The sequence below is a fragment of the Hippichthys cyanospilos genome, chromosome 5 (genome assembly GCF_059441005.1).
Source record: "Hippichthys cyanospilos isolate Australia breed blue-spotted pipefish chromosome 5, RoL_Hcya_1.0, whole genome shotgun sequence".
NCBI lineage: Eukaryota > Metazoa > Chordata > Actinopteri > Syngnathiformes > Syngnathidae > Hippichthys > Hippichthys cyanospilos.
This window is the reverse complement of record NC_142373.1, coordinates 20,146,490-20,168,560: the sequence shown is the minus strand read 5'-3', so window position 1 is coordinate 20,168,560 and position 22,071 is coordinate 20,146,490. Positions and strand designations below refer to the sequence as shown.

Genomic DNA, 22,071 nt, shown 5'->3' with positions numbered 1-22,071 from the left:
TAATCTTAGGATGCAACATTGAATCAATTTAAAAATCTAAGAATTTCTTGATTATTTTGATGATTAACCAATGAATTAAAAAAGCAAGTTTTAATGTCCATTTGTTTTTTAAAAAATGCATTCATCTAAACTGACTACGCAGCAAATGCAAACATGAATGAGTTAAACTTCAGTTACTGGCTTGGAGGGAAAAAGGGAAACATTTTTGATCATTTTTTTTCCAACCGAAATAAAACGTTTTGTCCTTTGAAATGAATATAGCGTTACTGTATTTTCTGCACTATAAGGCACACCGAAGGCCAACTTTCAATTAATTGCCTATTTTAAAACTCTTTTCATATGTCGGTTGCACCACATTATAAGGCACATAGAATAGAAGCTACAATAGTAGCTGAGGTTACATTATACATCCACCAGATGGAGCTGCGCTAATTTTAACTAAACAATCAGATAGATCAGTCAAATTTTTCAATCAGAAATTAGGAATAAAGTTGATTTGTGGAAAGTACTGAAGAATGGGGAAAAAATGCTCTTGATTACAATAAAAGACTGACAACCAGTCCAAGGTGTCCCCCGCCTAACATGCTGAAGACGAGTGGGATAGGCACCAGCGACCCTAGTGAGGATAAGTGGGTATAGTAAATGGATGACTGTATGGCAGTCCAGTATGCAAAAACCAAGATTAATATTTCATAGGCTCTCCAATTTTTTTCTACACAAAATAAATGCAGTTGCAGTCAAGCTTCATTTGGAACGCTTTGATCTATGCGTTTGGAAAAAGAAGTGCGCGAAGGCTAATAAATCTTCCTCTAGTCTCTTAACACTGGCAGATAATGTTTGCATCCATGACTTGGACGTTTTTGCACTCTCGCACACTAATATGGCGAACAAACGTCGGAACAGACCGCACTGCCCCGAGGCTGCGTGCACGCTCTGAGTCACATCCGACGCTGTCCTCATTACACTAACTGTCGTCGGATAGTTCAGATGGTCGGACAGACTGTACCGTTTGTCTGGCTGACCCGTGTGTACGCGTGTGTGAGCGCGTGTGGTAATGTGCCAATAGCAAAGACATCCCTGGTATCTATTAATGGGATTAGGATCGACTTTCTCTCCCGCAGTGATCTGTTCCGGTCTTTTAATTCCCATTACATCCATTGCTTTGTCTTGCTCACATTTCAACTGTCTTAACTCATGAAAATGCGATTAAAAATGTCTCATCGCTCATCTACCATAATTCACTAAATATAAGATGCACCTGTGTATAGGACGCACCCTTAATTTTAGGGTCAAATTCTGATGTATTCTACATTAGCGTGTATTAGACTTATACAGGGTAACGTAGAAAATACCAGAATTTGACCCCCAAATTAAGTTTGCCTCCCATACATGAGTGCATCTTATATTTGGGAAACAACGGTATTCATGTGCGTAAACAAGGATGTACTCCAATGTTGGTTCAGTCTGCTATGTTCTTTTATAGAAAACGAAGCCGTAACGACCTTGGCAAACACAAGCTGCTGTTAGATGCAACAGGCAACTGCCGCTAGTAATGTAATTTTTAAGATAATGTTTACAGCACGCACCCAGATTTTTGGCTTTCATTTTTGGGACAAAGTTTGTCTAATATTTAGGGTATTAAGGTATTTTTCTGCAATTTGGAGTCAAATGAAACATGCCGCAAACAAATTTGACAGACATCCTTGTTGACATTTTGTGCTCACTGCTCAGTCCAGAAAAGAACAATTTTTTGGCTTCTGTTCGTCAAACTTACATAACTCATTTTCTCCTCACTGTGTAGCGTAAAGACGCAGACTGCCCGTTAATTGCATATCTATGAATAATAACATGCCTTATCAAGCTATTTTCAGGCATTTCGAACCAACTAAAGGCTGCAAAGCTGAGAGTTTTCTGCTGGATTTCTGAGTCATATTTTCTTGCGTCAGTACAATTTCTCAGAGCGGCTAAATCCTCTCCTGATGGTTCACACTGTTTTTTTTTTAGCGGCTAAAATGAAAAATGTCAGTAAGAGATAGAATTTTTGACTTGTGGCCAAAGTGTTCATCAACTCTGAGCTTGTCACTTTGGCGAAGGTCTGAGCAAGACTGCTTGGCTGTTGATTACAGTTGCATAAGAGCAATGCACCATATGGGGCATCGCTTGAAAAGCTTTCAATGCACTTTTTAATAATGGAGCTCTGCATACAATTTAATATGCACTATACACTTTCCTTCTAATACATCCCATTATTCTATTAGTACTGCTGATTTTGAATACCGTAAATAATATACAGAACTGGCCACAGCTATCTTCACATAGTGAAAACAGCCATATTGCTTGAATATAAAACCTAATTTCATTTCCATAAAAAAACTTTAGAGTAATCTTATCATCACTCGCTGTGATCTTTAAAGAAAGAATAATATCTTGTGATACATGTACATACATTTTCCCCATAAGGGGATGAAATTACGCACCACCTAAATCTGTTTTATTTAGTCACAGTTCCAAACCATTTCAAAGCATAGCTTAGGAGTATGTTTTTCCATGCTTGCTATGGCATTGAAAATAATGGCTACACACATGCACACACCACCTTCAAGAAGTGTCCGAGGAAGGATTTGTTTTGCTTCACTGCCTTGACAACAAATCAACATTGTCTTTCAAAGTGGATTCAAATGCCAAATAAGTTTGTATGACTAATCCTTCACATGATCTGTTAACTGGGTAGCGTACAATAGATCCCGAACTATCTTGTTTACAATAGCTGCAATTATCGAGTGACTTTGGCATTCAAATATTCTACAGAAAATCAGAATTGGATATACATTGGTTTGGATTAAAAAAAAAAAAAGGCCAAGTTTTTTTTTCTTTCCCTCCTTTTCAACCCTCATATTTGGGGGGGGGGGGGGGGGGGGGGGGTCAATTTCTAAATGCATAACTCAAAGAAGAACAATTTTCCCCACCTATCTATGTTTAAATAACATGAATTAAAAATACCTGTAAGTAATATCCTGTCATTTACAAAACTTAAAATTATTTAATTCGATATAGTGTGCATTCGAGTGTTGGCACAGAACATCGCAAAAAAGCACTTTTGTCAAGCGCCGCCTAATTGCCTCTTTGTTGTATGCAACGAGGCTGCGTGAATATTTTTGACACATTATGAAAAGTAAAAGAAGGCTTGACTTGTCTCCTTCAGATGTTGGACGTGTACTTGAAGCCGGCATGGATGTGGGGATGTTGGGGGAGAAACAGCGGACGTCAACGTTCCACGCGCTGATCTTACAACAGTCGCCACTTGGTTAAAGAACATCCCAAGTAAGATGATCTGCAAATCATCTTCAAAGACCTCCATTTAAAACAAAATGACTTGACTTTTAGGGCTTTTAGACAAAATCTTCAACTGTGTCAAAAAAAATAATAATAAAGAACAGGAACTGTGTCGGTGTCAAAGTGTGCAGAGTCATTTATGCTTACCATGCCAGCCCATATGGAGCACGTGCGGCTTGCAGCTAAATTATGCTCGTCGCAGCTATAATGAAGAACGAATTTGACAACTGAAAAAGCATATCTGAGTCAGCATAATCTGTTGAAAAGTGATCAGTAGGACCAGGAACTGTCAAGCTGTCAACTTCAAAGTGTGCAGTGTCATTTATGCCTATCACACTAACCAACAAAGAGCACTCACACGCTGCTAGCTAGTGCTAATTTATGCTAAATGTTGCAATAACGGAGCCCAAGCCAGTGATAAACACTTGCAACAGGTGTTTTATTTCAATGATAATGTCAATGGCAGCATTATTAAATCAGAATTGGCAAATCAAAGTGATTTCCTAACATTGTAATGTTGTTTGTATCAGGACGTAAAGTTGTTTATGTTGGGAGTTGGAGGCAACTGTTGCAGCAGAAAGATTGGGAACAACTTCAAGATGAAAGTGTGCTACGGCATTTGTGTCCATGCGGGATTTAATAAACCAAAAGCGTGTGTTTTACTGTCATGCAAAGAATTAACAATTATTGCTGCATTCGCTTGACATGTTTTTTAATGTATCCACTGATAAGCAGTTATCTGGGGGAAGCAAAATGCCGCAAGCATTTTTTTAACTGAGGTACTCGAATTACTTGGACTCGTTTCACCCGTACTTTGAAGAGACTTTTACCATAATGCAATGACACCTAAAATGCAACTGCAATGATATATTGCCTTTGTTTTTAAGTGCATGCATAGCTGCCATCACTTGATTGATGAACTGTGGAAATGCATCCACAAAAATGTCTGTAGAAAATTCAGTTTAACATGATTTAGGTAGTGGAAGGAGATGAAAAGACTAACAGGGCACAGATCATCAAATTGAATGCCAAATTTCAAACTTATTTGCTAATCCAGACCTACATTCACACCCGGGGACAAATTTACTCAGCAATAAACCTAAGAAACATGTTTTGGGGATTTGGGAGGACACAGAAGGACCAACAACATTCAAACTATGCAGAAAGCCTGGATTTGAACCCAAAGTAGAAAGGTGTTAACACCATCCACCATACTACCCACCACTAATGATTTTCAACATATTTTGGGTATACTGAAGACACGGATGCAAACTAACAATTATTAGCAAATTCCTCCTGGTCTTGCCATTATTTAACAAAAACATTTGCATCAACCTTAAAAAAGATAGATCGATAGATAGATAGATAGATAGATAGATAGATAGATAGATAGATAGATAGATAGATAGATAGATAGATAGATAGATAGATAGATAGATAGATAGATAGATATGAGTGCAATACCTTTCAGTGTTTACAACGCAATTACACTTTTCAGCATGGTTATCGCTCTCAAATTTGAAGTTTATTTTTTGTGAGATAGCATTAGGAATCATGACGACAAGAGACGTTTGGAAAAAAAGGGAGTCAGACTGTTATTGGAACCCCCAAATTCCCAAATGAAAACAACAAAATGCAAACAATAGGACATAGATGACAGTGTGAGTTATCACATTTGTATGCACATGTTTAAAAAAACTAGAACAAAGATGGACGCTAACCAGCATACAAGTCTGTTTTGGAAATCATTAGATATTAGGAAATATAACCCTGGTTGAAAAAAAAATCTTGTTGGTGTTGAGTGCGCCATGTATCGTGTCAGAACAAAGAAAACTCACCTAATAAAAAACATAGTCGACTGTTTCCTGCGTTGTCCATAAAAAGAGAATCACAACAAGATTCATCCTCTTGTCTCGGTCCGCTTGAAAAAGACCACATTTCAATCTCACTGCATGGTGCCAACCTGGAGAAGAAGAACTCCAGGAACACGCCACACGGGCTCTTAACTCCTCTCATCCACACTTGTGCTATTGTGTCTGTCCGCGCCGAAACGATGCGTCCGCCTCATGCAAATATCGAAATGCCCATAACAGTCCAGGAAATTGAATAAAAACCGCAAGACACAGTCGTTTTTCCTGTGTTTACATCGCGCTTCCCCCCTCCCCTGAAGCACGCTCTATGAGCTTCCTTTGTTGTCAGCGTCTCATCGTGCAGGACGGGCCAAACCATTCCGCGGAAATGGAGGGGAGCGCAAGAGTGGGGGAGAGATCCATTTCACTACAGGAGCAACGAATGGGCTCCGTGACTCTTGGCCAAATGTTGTTATTGTGCAGGATAAAGGCTTGGGGGAGGCGTTGGGGGTGAGGGGCGCATGTGAGTGAATAGGGGGAGGAGGCAAGTGGAGCAGAGTGGGGTCAAAAAAAAAAAAAGAGCAAGCGTTCTGGTTCAGCACCGTGGAGAGTTCCCAACCACGCTAAGAAAAGATAATAAATATTTTCTTCGACTCAATCAAGTCCAATCGTTGGACTTTGTGTGAAAAGCAAACCATTGAATACGTGCACAGCCATCTTAAAGTCAATTTTTCTGCACTGACTTCATATTTTACGCACTCTTATGGACAAAATCATATAAATATAACACAATGACCGAGGCGATGTGTAGTCGCTCATATATTGCAGCGCCTCGTGTGAGCAATTAGCATATATTGGGGGATCAAGAAGAATTCATTCTTATTTGTTGTTGTGGCGCCATCTTCAGGAAAAAAAATATATCACTGAAAAAAATATATAACACTTTCAAAAACGTGTTGCGGAAAACTTTATCTACATTATTTTTTCCTTTTTATTTTTTTTCCACATATTTTTTTGCAAAATTACATGCGCAAATGTTTTATTTTTACTTTGTTAAAAATATTTTGAGGCTTGTTACTTTTTCCCCCGACAAATGGACATGCCACGATAAAAACAAGTGGACAGAGATAAAAACAACCACTGTGGAAATATTTGCGATTGATAAGGTGGAGAAATGAGTAAGAGATGTGACATGGACGAACGTGAACCATGGAGCATTGACGACATTGATACAACAGATATAATATAAATATATACTGTACTACTGTTCACACACACATACACTCACACGCACGCACACACATATACACACACACATATATATATATATATATATATATATATATATATATATATATATATATATATATATATATATATATATATATATATATATATATATATATATATATATATATATATATATATATATATATGTATAGTTTACAATATGTTTAAGTATGCAGTGTCTGCATAGGTCTGCATTGCACCTTACTCGATCAAATTTTGAAAAACGTCTCTGCCTACTTGGCCAATGTGGATGGCTGCACGTGTACGCGCAGCAGGCTCTGTGCCTTTAAGAGCATCCCTGTCAGCATCCATCCTCCCGCGTCGTGGACGCGCACGCTTAACAGCTGAATATTGGAGAATTACAGGCAGCCTGTCTTTGCGTCACCCAAGCGATAGCACATCGGCTTCACGCGACACGCACATTCCACGCGCGTATTTCTCATCGGGACATTGATGCATTTTCTCACGCGGTCACCCTAGCGGTCCAGCCGTTGCTTTTTTTGCTCCTATTTCCCACCCGTGCGCGTCCGCAGGCTCATCCACGGCAAAAAGATGGCTGAGCTAAATTTGGGCAAGGGTTTGACTGCGGGCAAAGTAGCCAGTAACGTCCAGAAGAAGCTGACCAGAGCCCAAGAGAAGGTAAGAGCTGCGGAAGGAAGGCGTGAAAAAGCTGAGACTCGAGGCCTGCACGGGAAAGCGCCAAGTTGCGCATCCCCCCACCGAGGGGCGATGTCGCATCACGACAGCCTCGCAGCTGGAAGCAGAGACGCTGCTTTTGGGGATCGGCTGGTGCACCCCTGCGTATCACGCGTGCCTCTCGGGCTGTGTCATTGAGGGCAACGTTGAAGGAGAAGGAGGCAGGGCCCGCTCGTGTGCGTGTGGCGCTTCTCCCACGATCTTGCTCGCGTTCAAAGATCTCATACTTCCGACAGCCTCAAATCTCTCACGTCGAATTAAAGCCCGATCGCAGTGCCATGTCGTGTAGGCTGCTGTGTGCTTGCATATGGAGGAGAGGCCTTGGAAATTGCATGCTATGGATGCTATGAGTGTATGACAGAGGGCGCTATCTTGGTTAAACCTCTAAGCACCATCCTTGCAGGGTGATCCCCATGTGCGTCATATCCACGCTTCGGTCATCAGTTTGCTTTTCACTTGAGACGTGTTTCTAATCATCTGATTGTGTGGGAACATGAATATTTTCTCAAGGAAACAGTAAAATTACACTAAGGTGGCTGGGTGGTGCAGTGGTTAGGACGTCCGCCTCACTGTTCAGGGACCCCAGTTCAAATCCACCTGGCTCCAGCCTTCCTGTGTGGAGTTTGCATGCTCTCCCCGAGCCCGTGTGCGTTCCCTCCGGGCACGCCGGCTTCTTCCCTTACTCCAAAAACGAATTGTACACACAGAATTTTCCTTAGGTGTGATTGGGTGCATGAATGCGTCTTGATCTCTGTGATTGACTTGCCGCCAGTTCAGGCTGTTCAAAGTCAGCTGGGATAGGCACCAGCAAGCTTGTGATCCTTGTGAGGATAAGAGGCTCTAGAAAAAGGATGGCTGGATAAAATTAAACCAGTGTGATTCTTACTTAAACTTATCAGGGGTGTCAAACACATTTTTACTGTGGGCTGCATTCTTGTTATAATTTCTGTCAGCAGCCCAAAATGGCTGTGAATCAATTACATTTTAAGTGTGTTTGTCACACAATTAGCTAGTTTTGAAATCAGAGGCGGGTAAAACAGCTGTTCAAAAGCAATATTGGAAGAAAAAACGTTTTTTTTTCCCAAAAATGTAAAAGTTGAAGACAACTCGCAAGTTTTGGTATTTTAGCCAGAAACTTAAAGTGAAATCAGCATTTCGCTGGCAACATAAAATGATGTGGCAAGCCGGATCTGGCCCTTGGGCCTTGAGTTTGACACCTGTGTTGTTTATGATCTCTCTGGAATGTTTATATACACATAAAAAGATGAATGTAAGCCATACATTTGTTTCTGATTGGCAGGATTTATAATACATACAATCATTAAGTGTTGTTGCATTTTGTGATTGGCAGGTTCTACAGAAGCTTGGAAAAGCAGATGAGACCAAAGATGTTGCTTTCGAGGAGGGGGTCATAAACTTCAACAAGCAATATGTGAGAATTTTAACGATATTATGGGCAGCTGGACAATATGGTCTCCAAAAATGAATTTTGTCATTCTGGAACATGATGATTTCAATTCATTGTAGTTGGAAGTTATACACCTGGCAAACATGTATTTAATGGTTTAATTTATTTTAAAAACAAATCCTGTGTTTAATATTCAAACAAAAATGTACACTGATTTTAAATCAGTTTTCTGCCACTTGTGTGAAATCTTGACTCCACCAATGACCAAATGTTGTGATTTTTGTGATGATTTTTAAAACGCCATCTAATTCAAATTAATTTAACATCCTTATATGAAAACAAATTTATAAATGAGTATTGTCTACCAACTTACATATACAGCAAAAATGTTGAATTTTTCAGGCTGAAGGAAGCAAACTGCAGCGTGACCTTCGAGCATACCTGGAGGCCGTGAAAGGTGATGCGGACATCCATGCTCGTGTAATGAAATGCACACCATACGACTAATGCTCCATGCGCTTTTTTTCTTACAGCCATGCACGAATCATCGAAGAACGTGCAGGCATGCCTGGCTGACATGTATGAACCCGACTGGTATGGCAAGAATGAAGTTGATTCCATTGTGGAGGTCAGACATCTTATCATTATTTTTTTCTAATTATTCAGATGTGTGTAAAGTATTTATCCAAGGTGGTATTTATATAAAAATATCTATCTATCTATCTATCTATCTATCTATCTATCTATCTATCTATCTATCTATCTATCTATCTATCTATCTATCTATCTATCTATCTATCTATCTATCTATCTATCTATCTATCTATCTATCTATCTATCTATCTATCTATCTATCTATCCTCAGTATTCTTAAGTTTGCTTTTGGGTAGTATAACAAATGGGGCTTTTATTTTTTTTGTTATATTGAATTGCAAGCTCTACTCTCCCCCTCGTGTGATATTTTGTCCAATCTTTTGATCCTTACATCAAATGCACTTCACATCAAACGGTAAGCATTACAAGAAGTCACTAGGGAGCTGAAATTTCACCCAGACCACGGCAAAATTTCAAAGTTCAACATGGCAAAATTATGTAGTGATCACACTAGCAAGAGTGTGTCATCCCTTGGATAAAATATTACGCAAATAATATGGAAGAAAAAGATAATCAAAATACTGCACAAGGTTTAAACACACTTGCCCAAGCCCAGCTCAAATTGTTCTTTTTGACATCCATCTCCAAGGATTGCGATGTGCTCTGGACAGACTACCATCAAAAGCTGGTTGATCACGCTCTCATCTCCATGGATACCTATTTGGGACAATTTCCAGATATTAAGGTAAGCCTGCGTGGTAACATGGAATTTTTATTAGAACTGGCGCAAACACTTGATTGCATTGTCACTTAGGCTCGTATTGCCAAGAGGGACAGAAAGTTGGTGGATTACGACAGCGCCAGGCACAACTACGCCACCACGCATAAGACCAAGAAAAAGGACGGCGGTATCAAAATCACCAAGGTTCATTCAAATGCACACAGCATGAGTGGAAACTACAATTAAGATTCTTGAAGATGAGCCACCCATAATACATCAACATTTGTGCCTCTCCCTTTTAGCCGTCGTCTTTGTTGGAAAGGGCAACGCCCGGCTGGGCTCAGGGGATTCTGTCTGCACACAATGTTGCCCAAAGTAGCTTGTCCAGAAGCCAGGTATCAACACTATACACTGCACTATTAATGATGGACACTTACAGTAGCTAGCTTTCTTTAGGAGTATGAACCTGTTTATTGTTTCTCTCATATAGCAAGGAAACAGGTGAAACACACGCAAAAAAACAAACAAACAAAAAAAAAACAATGCATTAACTTCACAATATATTTATTTCAGGCAGAGGAGGAATTGGAAAGAGCCCAGAAGGTCTTTGAGGAGATCAACATTGACCTACAGGAGGAGTTACCTTCACTGTGGAACAGGTGAACTCTTACTGTAAACATCTGTTAAAACAGGTGGCAATTTTTCATTCATACTTTTCAGGTGTTCATAAACGACTATATAGATAAATGAAATAATTACTCTGTCAAATTATCAAAATGACGGAGATAATTTTGGAATGTAATAACATATTTTTCAGACTAAATGCTGCACCGGAATATGAGCACCAATGTATTTTCAACATAACACCGACACATTTGGATTATTAGAATACAGCATCAACACAACAGTAACACACCTGGAGGCATTTAGTAGTGGAAATTTAATGGTATTGATTGAAAATACAGTTCAAACTTACAATCAATACTTTGATAGTTTCCTTCTGTCTTTATTTACGAGGAGCTTGTCGCATTGGACTATAAGCTGCAGAATGAAAACATGCCTTCTGATGAGTATGTGACACTGCCTCTTTTTCTCCCTTTTGCAGTCGTGTTGGGTTTTATGTCAGCACTTTCCAGAGTTTGGCTGGTTTTGAGGAAAAATTTCATAAAGAAATCAGTCGGGTGAGTATGAAGGGGATGCATGTGAATGGCCACATTTTCCATTTTTTTTGTGCCTTGTTGTGTATACTGTTAGTTTATCTTGAGATTTTTCAGCACTTTATGGTATTATATGATAATGACAAAAGTTACTGATTTTAATGTCCTCTGCTGACAGTTGTCTCAAGATTTGTATGATGTCCTGGAGAAACTCGAAGAGACAGACACAAGCAGGTTAGTGAGTTAGTGTGTGTAAGGTGTCATTTTAAAATGTAATATCTTTTATTTATGAATCAGTCATTACCGAACATTATCGTATTTTCCGCAGCATAAAGCGCATGCGAAATTCTTCAATTTTCTCAAAAGCTGAAAGTGCGCCTTATACAGAGTATAAGTTTTTAATTTTGGGGGACAAAAAAGGTAAAATAACTCCACCGCCATGTCAATTCTATAATTCTTACCTCTGCGTTTCAGTGATAAATTTATTTTTTACCAATTAAAATTGTTTTAACACCCCACAAATTTTGATATGCACTAGGGTATATGCTCCAATTCCAAGGCAATGTAAATGGGGACAAGACACAAAAGTCACATAAAAGAAAGTGAGCTTTTATAAATCAAATCCATAAACTGATTTGAAATCAAATGAAAAATATCTTTTAACGTTTTTGGTTATAATTTGATTGAAATCATTAAGTTTAAGATTTTATTGAATCCTAATTACACTTTTTTGAATTCTTGATTCATCTTAGCATTTATCGAAACAGTCTTTAAATGTCATGTTTTCACATTCTTCAGACAGTCCTTTCCACCTTTATTTTTAATGTCTGATTGTCACTTAATAAAGTTTGACTGAATTATCTGATTGCCATTCGATTCACCACAACTTCATCTAGTGGAGGTGTAACGCATCCCCAGCCACTACCTTAGCTTCTATTCTATGCGGTGCACCCAATATATCAAACAGTTGTAAAATGGAATATTCATTGAATGTGCGTCTTATAATCCGGTGTGCCTTTCAGTGCGGAAAATACGGTATACAAAGTTGTGTGATGAAGAATATATGTGCGGTTTTGTCCACATTTTGAATAATGGAATAGATGCGCCATGACGGGTTTTGCGATTACCTAACTTTTCGTAAAAGTTCAAGATTCGTTTCTTTATCTGAACTAAAACAGACCTTTTACACATTATAACAAATGACATTCATGAATCTGAAGCCACACCTGAACCTCCATTGCAGAAAGACAGGTAACCGCAGCGCCTTATCTTCAGGAGCAAATAGGAGGTAATGGGCAAAGACCGTGGTAAAGCGTGGTGACGAAACCGTTGCTCTGTCTGTCCAAATGTGTGGATGTCGCTCACGTTGCGGTTTTGACAGCATACACGGTGCTTGATTGTGCAAGTGGGTTCACTGAAACTGTTTGGAAAGAACTTTGCGCTTTCAGAGCTGTGGATATGAATGAGATGGGCATAACGTGTGGGTATGCTTTAATGCTGCATCAGACCTCAGTGTTATACACTTCAAACTAATCTTCAAGCGTATAGAAGCTCATTCTATATTGCATCTTGCAGAGGATTATGAATTGAACCAGAAAGTGTCCTTCTAATACTGTATACGGATGGACCAACAAATGCAAATCATCTCAATATTGCCTCAACACCTAATGTCTCAGCCAGTGTCCATCTCATGAAATATTTTCAGTTCTGAGACTTCTGTCAGCTTCTCACGTTTGTCCCCTCTAGATCTAATGTTGTCACCACGAGTGCTCTTTCTTGTGAGGGTTGAGTGAGGCATAGAAACAGTCTGTTTGCATTGGATGCAAGAAGGGTCTAGAATGACTTTTTTTGCATGACAACCCTGCATGAATTGTAATTTTCCTTTCACGCAGCACCTTTTTTGCTAGCCTCTTAATTCTAAAGCTTGGTTTATGCTTGACGCATCTGCAAGCTCGGCGTAGCTTCAGAAAACATGGCCGATGAACAAACACCTTTATGATTCGGCCGAAAAGAACTACCGTGACCGAAATACTGTAAACCAGAGGTCCACAACCGTCAATCCACAGCCCGGTACCGGTTTGTGGATAGACTGGTACCGAGCTGCATGAACCTCACCCGAAATTCTGATGTTTTGGAACCGATTTAGTTCATTCGTTTGTGCTTTGTTTGGCTTGATGTATGTTTTTTTTTGGCGCCGCCTCTGGCCGCTGTTGATATTACATTTTGTAGTGAGTAAGGACGACGCGGCTTCAGTTGAGAGCAGTCGCTGTCGGTGGCACACACGTTGTTCTGTCTCTCTGTGCATATGCTAACGTTTTGCACACGTCTAGCATAAACCAATCTATACTCTGGGTAATCTTGATGATTTTTCCCCCCTCTATTTCTATCTGACCCAGTGGCATCGACGAGTCCAACCACACCCTCAAGCCAGGAGGACCGCCGCCAATTCCAAAATCCCCATCCAAGGTAAGGTAACTTTTTTCCCCCCTCTGAGTTTAAAATGTATCCATTTGTTGAAACGGTTCATGTCGTTGTTGTAGCTCAGACCAGCAGTGCCTCCTCCACCCAAGGTGACACCATCCAAAGAGATGAAAACAGAAAATATCATCAACCTGTTCGATTCTGCAGCGGCTCCTGATATTAGTGTAACCTCTCCTACAGAGGTTAGTGTGTACAGTATACATTATATAACATTCGCAACTAGTGGAACGGTCTTTTATCTTATCAATTTCTTGCACAGCTGTGAATTTAAAATGATATCACAGTTGCTCAGAGCTGAGGTAAAAAGCAATTACTGATCACGTGTTTTCTATGTTTGGTCATGATTTTAACAAGCTGCTCTGAATCCTTAGAAACCATAATGCTATTTTCAGCCAACAGTAAATGGCAAGATGGTCCCCCCCTGAGATGGGAGAAAGAATAGATGGATTTTGTGACTTACTGCATATTCCACAAAAATCAAAATGTCATATTTGGAACAGTAGGGCCGTATAAAACATATTATTGTAAAGAAAATATTTGTATTGACTAACCCTAACCCTGAAATATTTAACAGCTTTTTAAATGAATTCTTCTCATACTATTATTTGCCCCACAGCCAGCTAACTGGGACTCCTGGGTAAGCTAAGACATTGACATTATTAATTTATCGTATAAAAAAAAAAAAAAAAAAAAAAAAAAAAAAATATATATATATATATATATATATATATATATATATATATATATATATATATATATATATATATATATATTTATATTAATGATTATGATCATCGTCATTGTGCAAATGTGTGTCATGTGGCCATTATATAAGCATCATTTTGTATGACTTTTTAATGGCTGCTTTGTGCTTCTGAACGCATTGCTCCATAAATGTCCCATTTGTCCCGATTCTGTTTGTGCATCGTTCTCCCGTCTGCGATGTTTGTTGTCCTGCCTCTAACAAATGTTTACGCAGCACAAACCAATCTTGTAAATAAGCTTCAGTCAATTCATTTTCAAAAATGTATGCTAAATACCCTTGGCTAGTTGCTATGTATGTCTTCCTCATATTTTTAACCCCTGGGTGTCAGGTGATTTTTAAATAACCAGGCCTTATTATCACCCAACCCAGATTTACAAAACTTCATCATTTTTAAATATATTTTTACTTTCAACCCCTCAAAATTCCCAGTGGCATTAAACATATACATACATATGTATATTTACATATATTTATATATTCCAAGGCTATTTCATTGAGAAGAATTTTAATTTTGTGAGAAAAAAGCTAACAGCTATTCAATGATACAGATTTCACAGGTGGGAATATGCAGATTTAATGTTATGCGTTGCATGAAATAAAATGGTATTTCGGCAGAAAAATAAAAGCTGTCCTGCAACATTTAGCTCTTGGATCAAAGCCTTTTGTTAATTACAAGTCACACATTGCATACCAAGAACTTTGTATTACATGAGTCAGGCTAAGCCACCCAATGAAGTCATTGAAGGGCTTGTAAATGTCATGTCAAGTTGTCCGCCAGCGCCCCACGGTGGGTTTGGGTTCTCAACACAAAAATTTCTATCGCGCCCTGTTAACAAGTCATTGTTCAAAGCATTAATGCAAAAATCAGAAGAAATGCATGATAAAACTTGTGTTTTCAACATTTGTAAAATTGACAATATTTCCAATTTTTAATGGCAGTAAATGAGCTTGCCATTGGGTTAATTTTGACAACTACAATGTGTACCTCTGGATCTCCTGTTTGGAAGCATTTAGAAGGGACAGAAGAACGACATATTGATGTTTGCCATAATTTTACAATTCTATGGAATATTTGAAGTCTCCCAGTGTTGCTTTTCCTTTGATATCACACTTTTAAAAACATCTAAAATCCCGAGTTGGGTCAACATTTCCCCCAGGGGTGAAACATAATTGAATTGATTTTCATCAGTCTACGTGTTTGAAACTGAATTGACCTTATTTTTTGAGTTGATCCATGTGTCTCTGTATGTTACACTGACAGAACATGTCCTCGACATGCCATGTAACATAACAGGGAACAAAAGAAGTAGAGTTGCTCATCTTTACGTTTTTAACGATGGCTTTTGCAGGGGTATAAAAAAAAAAAGGGCAACTTTACAAGGCCTTGCTTGCATGGCACCCGTGAACTAACCTTCTCGTTCGTAAGAGAGATGTGTCTCCAAGACAAGAAAGTTCCGTGCTGCGATTACAGCTCGGGGCCAAACAGCAAAGCTTCGGAATGGAATGACACTTCTGCTCTTACCCTCCCTCTGCCTTGTGACCGTTGCTCTGTCATTAGAAGCCATGCTTGCCAACTAAACACAGAAGAACACAAATGGATCTTCTGATGGAACAGGCTTCCTTTTATACCTTCTCCCGCCATCCCTCCAAAACCTTTTTTCTTTTCATGTCTTTTCTTTAACAACCAAGCCTTCTGGGCGAAGGCTTATTCTTTTCCCCAAATCCCCCTCAGTTCCTTAATACTTGTCGATGATGATGATGATCATGATGATGCTGTTGAAGATAAACCGTCACTTAATACAGGATGTATGCTTTTGAATTCAGAAAAAAATGTTGCGTCAAAGTCAGATTTTTTCCTGACTTCAAACTTAATTTGATCCCTTAAAACAGGGGCGTCAAACTCATGACAAATGGAATGAAGGGATTTTATTATGGCCTTTGATGAGTCAACAATTCACAACATGCTTTTATATTTTTGAAGCAATGACAGTGTTTTCAAAAAATCCACACTATATTCCTATAGACAATAAACGGTCCCATTTTGTAAAGTACTAAAGTGCTACATTTTAGTGATGATAATTGAAATATGGTAAATGTATTAGGGTCTTTGGTAGGTCAATGAATTGTTTTTAAAAAAGACACATTTGAAGTTTTTTTTTTTTTTTCTTACCTTTACCATTACCAGTTTTTGTTTTCAAACAGCTAATGAACTGCTATTTGTAAGTTTTTAAATTTCAGACATCCATTTCTTTTTTCTTTTCCCCATACTAAAGCAATGACATAATGTTTAAACTGTGCATGATGTTACACTTGTTAACCCAATGAAAATGATAAAACATAACCATCTTTAAAATAGACAATTTTTAGGAATAAAACCTCTGCTTACTATACTACTAGTGGCATTTGAAGATCAAAAAACATTAGCTTGCTTCAAAAAAAGATTGTTTAAATAGTACCCCTAAAATTTGAACGAGTTAAAAGTGTGATTTCTCCATCAAATCACAATTATGTGATTAAATAGTACAGTAAAACCCTGAAGACCTTGACATATTTCTATCTTCTCTCAAGATTGACTTCCCCATCCAACCCAGTCATGAGATAAAACATGTCTTATGAACTCTGACCCCTTGAAACCTAACCCCTGCCCCTCAGCCAGAGGACGGCGGTGCCCAAGAGGAAGCCCCCAAGAAGTCCTACGACCCCGTGGCGGCCGCCGCCGAGGCCTGGGGCGACGACGACGATACGCCGCCTGCGCGCTACGATCCCATTGCCGCGGCGGCCGAGGGCTGGGGCGATGACGGTTCCCAAGCGGTTGGCTATGATGCCAACCAAGATTGGGGGGACGATGAAAACCGGCAGTCTTATGACGAACCCCAAGAGCTTCCGGCGGAGAACCAGAAGCAACCGGACGCGGAGGACGCCGCGAGTCCTGCCGAGGATTCCGTTGACGCTGGCGAAGAAGAAGAAGAAGCTCCGCCTACCGCTGCTAATGAAGAGGATCAGGTAATCGAGAAGATGCATCTGGAGATGCTGCCGTGAAAAAGAAAATATATTGCCGAATAGAGAGTTTGATCAAATGAGACTGCGATACATCCGGAGACACAGAATGGATGCATCAGGTATTTCTCTTTGGTCAAGTCGTGCAGCTTAAAGATGGTTTCAGTTCACGTTCAGCACCCGTTTTTGCAGTCCAGAAGGTGACTATGGTGCTCTAATGTCAAGTGCTTTTATTCAACCTGTGTTGTCACAGCGACGCTTTGGTTGTTGTCTGTCTTGCATTGTGTCAACCTCACAACCACGCTCTCAAATATTTATGGTTTTAAATCATGTACATCGTTCGCCTCATCTTTCCTGCTGGTGCATTTGTGGTGTCAGGGTGAGTCTGAAACAACTCCTGAAGCGGCTCCTGAAGCAGAAGTGGTGGAAGCAGCAGAAGAAACAACAACAGAGGATGTGAGTCAAAGCAGAACAAAACATTTTAATCAGTAACGATATGAAGCTGTGATTATGAATATGACAATGTGCAATATTTAGACCAGTGGATCTCAGCCATGTGAAATATCATTTCAGCCAAGTACCCTGTAACCAGTGCAAAGTGTTTTTGGGTAAAAAAAAAAACCCCAAAAACCTTAAAACAGAATTAAAACATGCCATTAGCATCTGATTTATTAAACTTTAGGCCCTTTCAAACTTCATTTGTAATGGTCCAAAAAAAAAACAAAGAGGCCACTTTTGGATCACAACACTTAATTATTAATACATATTTTTCCACAAAAAATATCAATATAAAGTGTCAGAACTGTTCTCAAAAAAAAAAAAAAAAAAGAACACAGCATGCGTGCTGCATTCACCCAACACAGTAAAGTCTAGATATTCTACTCGGCGTCTTTAGTGATGTTATGTTTTTCTACCTAGACGCCTGCAGTAAATGAAGAACCAATAGAAGCAAAGGAAGAGTCACCTGACATGCCACCCGGTTTCCTGTTTAAGGTAACACATGACTCGGAATGAGAGCGGAATATATCTCTGCACCAGTTGTTCTCAACCTCTTTTTCATTTTTTTCTGGTGAGGAAGTGCATGCACTGATTTAAAATAACTAAATACATCAATAAATCAGTGTCCCCCACTCAAACATCTTAGTTGCTCATCGCTGCTGTAATTGATTTCAACGATTGTGTCGTGAAGGTCCAAGTGATGCACGATTACGCTGCAAACGATACGGACGAACTCGAAATGAAAGCAGGAGACGTGGTGCTAGTAATAACCTTTGAAAACCCAGACGAACAGGTACACGCACTCTCATTTTCACACGCTTGCATCTCAAAGATCTATCAAGTCCTATCTGGATTTGTGTGTGTTTTTAGGATGACGGCTGGCTGATGGGAATAATAGAAGATGACTGGAAGCAGAAAAAAGAAGAGAGCACCAAAGGAGTATTCCCCGAAAACTTCACCCAGAGGCTGTAAAACTTAAAATGTCACGCCGACGTTTTTTTTCCCTCACCCTTTCTCTTTGATCGTCCCCACTTCCTGTCCTATTTTTGCCTTGTGTAATTACTTGGACTTTGAAAATAGAAGCAGAACTGAGAATGCAGTTCCACCACCAAGGAATTGGAAATGACAGCCAATCCAAGGGGCCAAATATTAGACAGTGTGAAGGTTGACTGGACTGATAGGAGAATCCTGCAGATATGGCTCCTTCTGTAATGGCTTAGCATAGCGCAATCATTACATTTCAATATACCGTAATTCTCCAAATACAAGACGCACCTGTGTATTGAACGCAGTCTTAATTTGGGGTCAAATTCTTGTATTTTCTTTGTTCCCGTATATAAGACGAAGCAACGCTTAGGCAACAATATAATACTATAGAAATCATCTTCCTAAACACTTCATATTTTCTTGTGTTCAGATCCATCATTATACATTTGTTGCCCGCTGCGTTGTCCATAAATACCCGAAGTTGCGCAGCGTACGTGTAAGTGATATACATGTTGTGGGTTAAGTTAAGTGTGTTTCAGATTTCCCACATTGTGAGTGGCCAGTTAACGCAGCACTAGTAACGGTGAAGTGGCTCGAAGCAGTTGTTTATCATTTTCCTCGCGATGTAGCTCAAGTTCTTTTTGCCATAAATACCAGAAGCATCTGTATTTCACCTAGTTTATGATTACGTTTATATGCCAAAAGACAGGGTTTAATAAACGAGTCAAACAGAATATCTTTCTGCGTTCTCTAACCGGTGCACTCTTAATTGAACCAGACGGAGACGTCATAACTTTTAGATGATCCTCTCGGTTTTAGTTTGTGTGTGTGAAGAAGGATGGACTCAGTCATTGGTTCAGTCTGCTTGCTTCTTTCATTCAAAATAATGCCATATCAACCTCAGCTAACACAAGCTGCTGTTAGCTACAACAGGCACTGGCTGCCAAAAGCTTATTGATGTCCGCCCTCTAGCTTGTCCTGTTACTGTAATTATTGTAAGTAAGAATACAAAATATATACATAGATATACTAGATATAAAAATACAGATATGTGCATCGAAACTCAGCTTATGCGTCTGACAGATCAATCTTCCTTGATTAAAAAATAAAAAAGTTACCGTTTACGCCCATCCTTTTGGCCTTCATATTTGGGAAAAACAAATTGCGTCTTATATTTGGGAAATTACGCTGTATAAATAATCTCTCATCTCATCAAACTCTTCATTTCATTATCGCTGAACAGAGAAGACTTAGTCAGTTTGTTTATGAAAGAAATCTCTGCTTTGGTCTGTGTGCTCACATGTAGCAAGCGATTTCTAAATATTCAGGGGAATATAAGTTAAGATCAGGGGGCACGTATTCCGACTTTTGTTGTTTACAGAACAGAGATGAGTGGAATTAGTCTTGGCAGCTGTAACCGTGGTTACATCCTAAATCCTTATTCCCACTCGACGTGGGCCACTGGTCGTTGTCTTAGTTTGTTTTTCATGGCGATAAAAGTGGTTGTTAGGCGGGTTGATATGCACTCAGCAGATGAAGAAAGTCAGGCTTGCCTAAAAACTTTCTGCACCAATAGTACTATAATAATTAGGCAGAATCAATCACACTCTAATCAAACATAGTCGATCTGAGCCAGATTCATTCACTTTTCAAAGGTGTGCTGACATTAGCTCCTCCTCTTTTCATCTTTGCTCACAAATGCAAATGTTTCCAAATATGCACCAGAGCTACTTGTTTTATTTTTGTATGCTGCCAAGCAATGATGATTCTAGCGTGTATAGCGGTCAGCGCCTTTGCCAACTGAGGACGCGACAGTGTTTTCTACCTGCTCGTACATAGTCCAAACACATTCACACACTCAGCATAGATTGACATTTGTTGATTACTGTATTAAAGTGAGAGTGAGGTGTGTGTATGTGTGTGTGTTTTGGAACAAAAAATGTTTATTTATAGGCTAATATTAAGGGCACCCTTCTCCAGGGAGTGCGTTCATTTGTCGTGGGACTTTTCAAGCAGGAGGACTGTATTTGCGTATTTGCGCTGGCTGGTATTACAGGTTCCATGTGTAATTGTGCATTTGTTGTGTATAAGTGTAATTTGCCAAGTGATGACGGCTACATATTCTGTAAAGGCATTCAAATGTGTACGTGAGTTAATGTGAGCATGCTGACTTCCCATGTGCTGTTGTGTGAAAATCTTTCATTGAAGAAAATGCTACTGGGATTACGTTTGAGCTATGTTTTCCCACCAGAAGTTTTTTTTTTTTTTTTTTTTCCCTCGAGGGGACTTTTGAGCAGATTTATATCGGATATTTACACACTATCCCTGGCTTTTATTGTATGCCATCAATCTTGCCTCAAATTGTTGCCAGTGTATTGTGGTCCAAAGAGATTAAATTGTGATTATATGGAGGCAAAGATATATAGAAACTGATTTTTTTTCTAATTCAATTCTCAGTGGTTTGACCATGTGAGGTTTGTCTCAAATTTACAGTCACCTTTGAGAAAAATTGCTCCACAGCTCTCTGTTTTGTTTTTCTAATTTTATTTGTTAAAATTACTTTAGTTCTCTATTTGTCTTAAAGCAAGTCTTCTGTGATTGCTCTGGAGTAACAGATCTTAAAAATATAAAAATATCTTTTTCCCTACCTGACCAATATTAAAAAAAAAAAAAAGACTTCAAACCTCCAGTCATGTCTTTCTGTCTTTTATCACGGGGGCTTTGAAAAAAAATAAAATAAAAAATAAACAAAAGATATATATATATATATATATATATATATATATATATATATATATATATATATATATATATATATATATATATATATATATATATATATATTTCTAAAAATGTAATAATTTAGACATTTTTACTTTGTAAACTTCAGTGTTGCTGAAAGGTAACAAATGTACTTTTTCGTACTATTTTTTTGTCTGTTTTGTTTCCTCAAACATTTGCAATGGAGATCCTGGGAAAAGGTCCTTTCCTAAAAGGTGTCCCTGACTCCAAACTGTTTGAAAAGCACTGTTTTATTGGGAGCAAAATTTTATTTGGAGATTTAGGTTGCACCTCCCCCTGCTGGTCGCTTGGATACACACAAAACCATAACATGCAACGGTTGCTCCTACCAGCTGGATGTGCTCTGCTCAAAATTTACAGGCTGTATGTGAAGAAGAAGAAGAAAAAAAAAAAGACAATCTGAACTGCTGTCCGTGGTACTGAAACAAACCATCAGACCACCCTCACACCCCCTCAAACCTAAATCAGGCGTATTATTATTATTATTATTA

The 22,071-nt window shown here is 38.9% G+C and overlaps 2 protein-coding genes across 4 annotated transcripts in view; one reads left to right on the top strand and one right to left on the bottom strand.

The window, feature by feature from the left end:
* The window catches only part of tmem198aa (transmembrane protein 198aa), a 28,808-nt gene extending 23,195 nt beyond the window's left edge, over positions 1-5,613 (bottom strand). Inside the window, exon 1 of the mRNA XM_088415656.1 lies at positions 5,172-5,613. The gene's annotated coding sequence lies outside the window, so the exon portion shown is untranslated. The remainder of the gene's footprint in view (positions 1-5,171) is intronic.
* A 1,189-nt stretch (positions 5,614-6,802) lies between these two features.
* On the top strand, positions 6,803-21,467 carry bin1a (bridging integrator 1a). 3 transcript variants are annotated; one of them, XM_088415598.1, is made up of 19 exons: positions 6,803-7,112; positions 8,521-8,601; positions 8,980-9,034; positions 9,111-9,205; positions 9,821-9,916; positions 9,986-10,096; positions 10,195-10,287; positions 10,466-10,551; positions 10,998-11,073; positions 11,228-11,283; positions 12,293-12,337; positions 13,446-13,515; positions 13,590-13,712; positions 14,147-14,167; positions 16,949-17,299; positions 17,672-17,749; positions 18,212-18,286; positions 18,483-18,584; positions 18,662-21,467. In XM_088415598.1, the coding sequence occupies exons 1-19, from the start codon at positions 7,026-7,028 to the stop codon at positions 18,761-18,763; spliced, it is 1,803 nt and encodes a 600-aa protein (XP_088271724.1). In that variant the 5' UTR covers positions 6,803-7,025; the 3' UTR covers positions 18,764-21,467. The 3 variants fall into 3 exon arrangements, with proteins under 3 accessions (XP_088271724.1, XP_088271725.1, XP_088271726.1); XM_088415599.1 differs by lacking the exon at positions 12,293-12,337; XM_088415600.1 differs by lacking the exon at positions 16,949-17,299.
* Positions 21,468-22,071: the final 604 nt, after the last annotated feature.

Bases quoted from the DNA above. Each gene is read 5' to 3' on its own strand.
- bin1a (XM_088415598.1), top strand. From the start codon at position 7,026: ATGGCTGAGCTAAATTTGGGCAAGGGTTTGACTGCGGGCAAAGTAGCC. The intron at 11,284-12,292 runs GTTAGTGAGTTA...CCTCCATTGCAG, and splicing joins GAAGAGACAGACACAAGCAG to AAAGACAGGTAACCGCAGCG. The intron at 13,713-14,146 runs GTTAGTGTGTAC...TTTGCCCCACAG, and splicing joins GTGTAACCTCTCCTACAGAG to CCAGCTAACTGGGACTCCTG.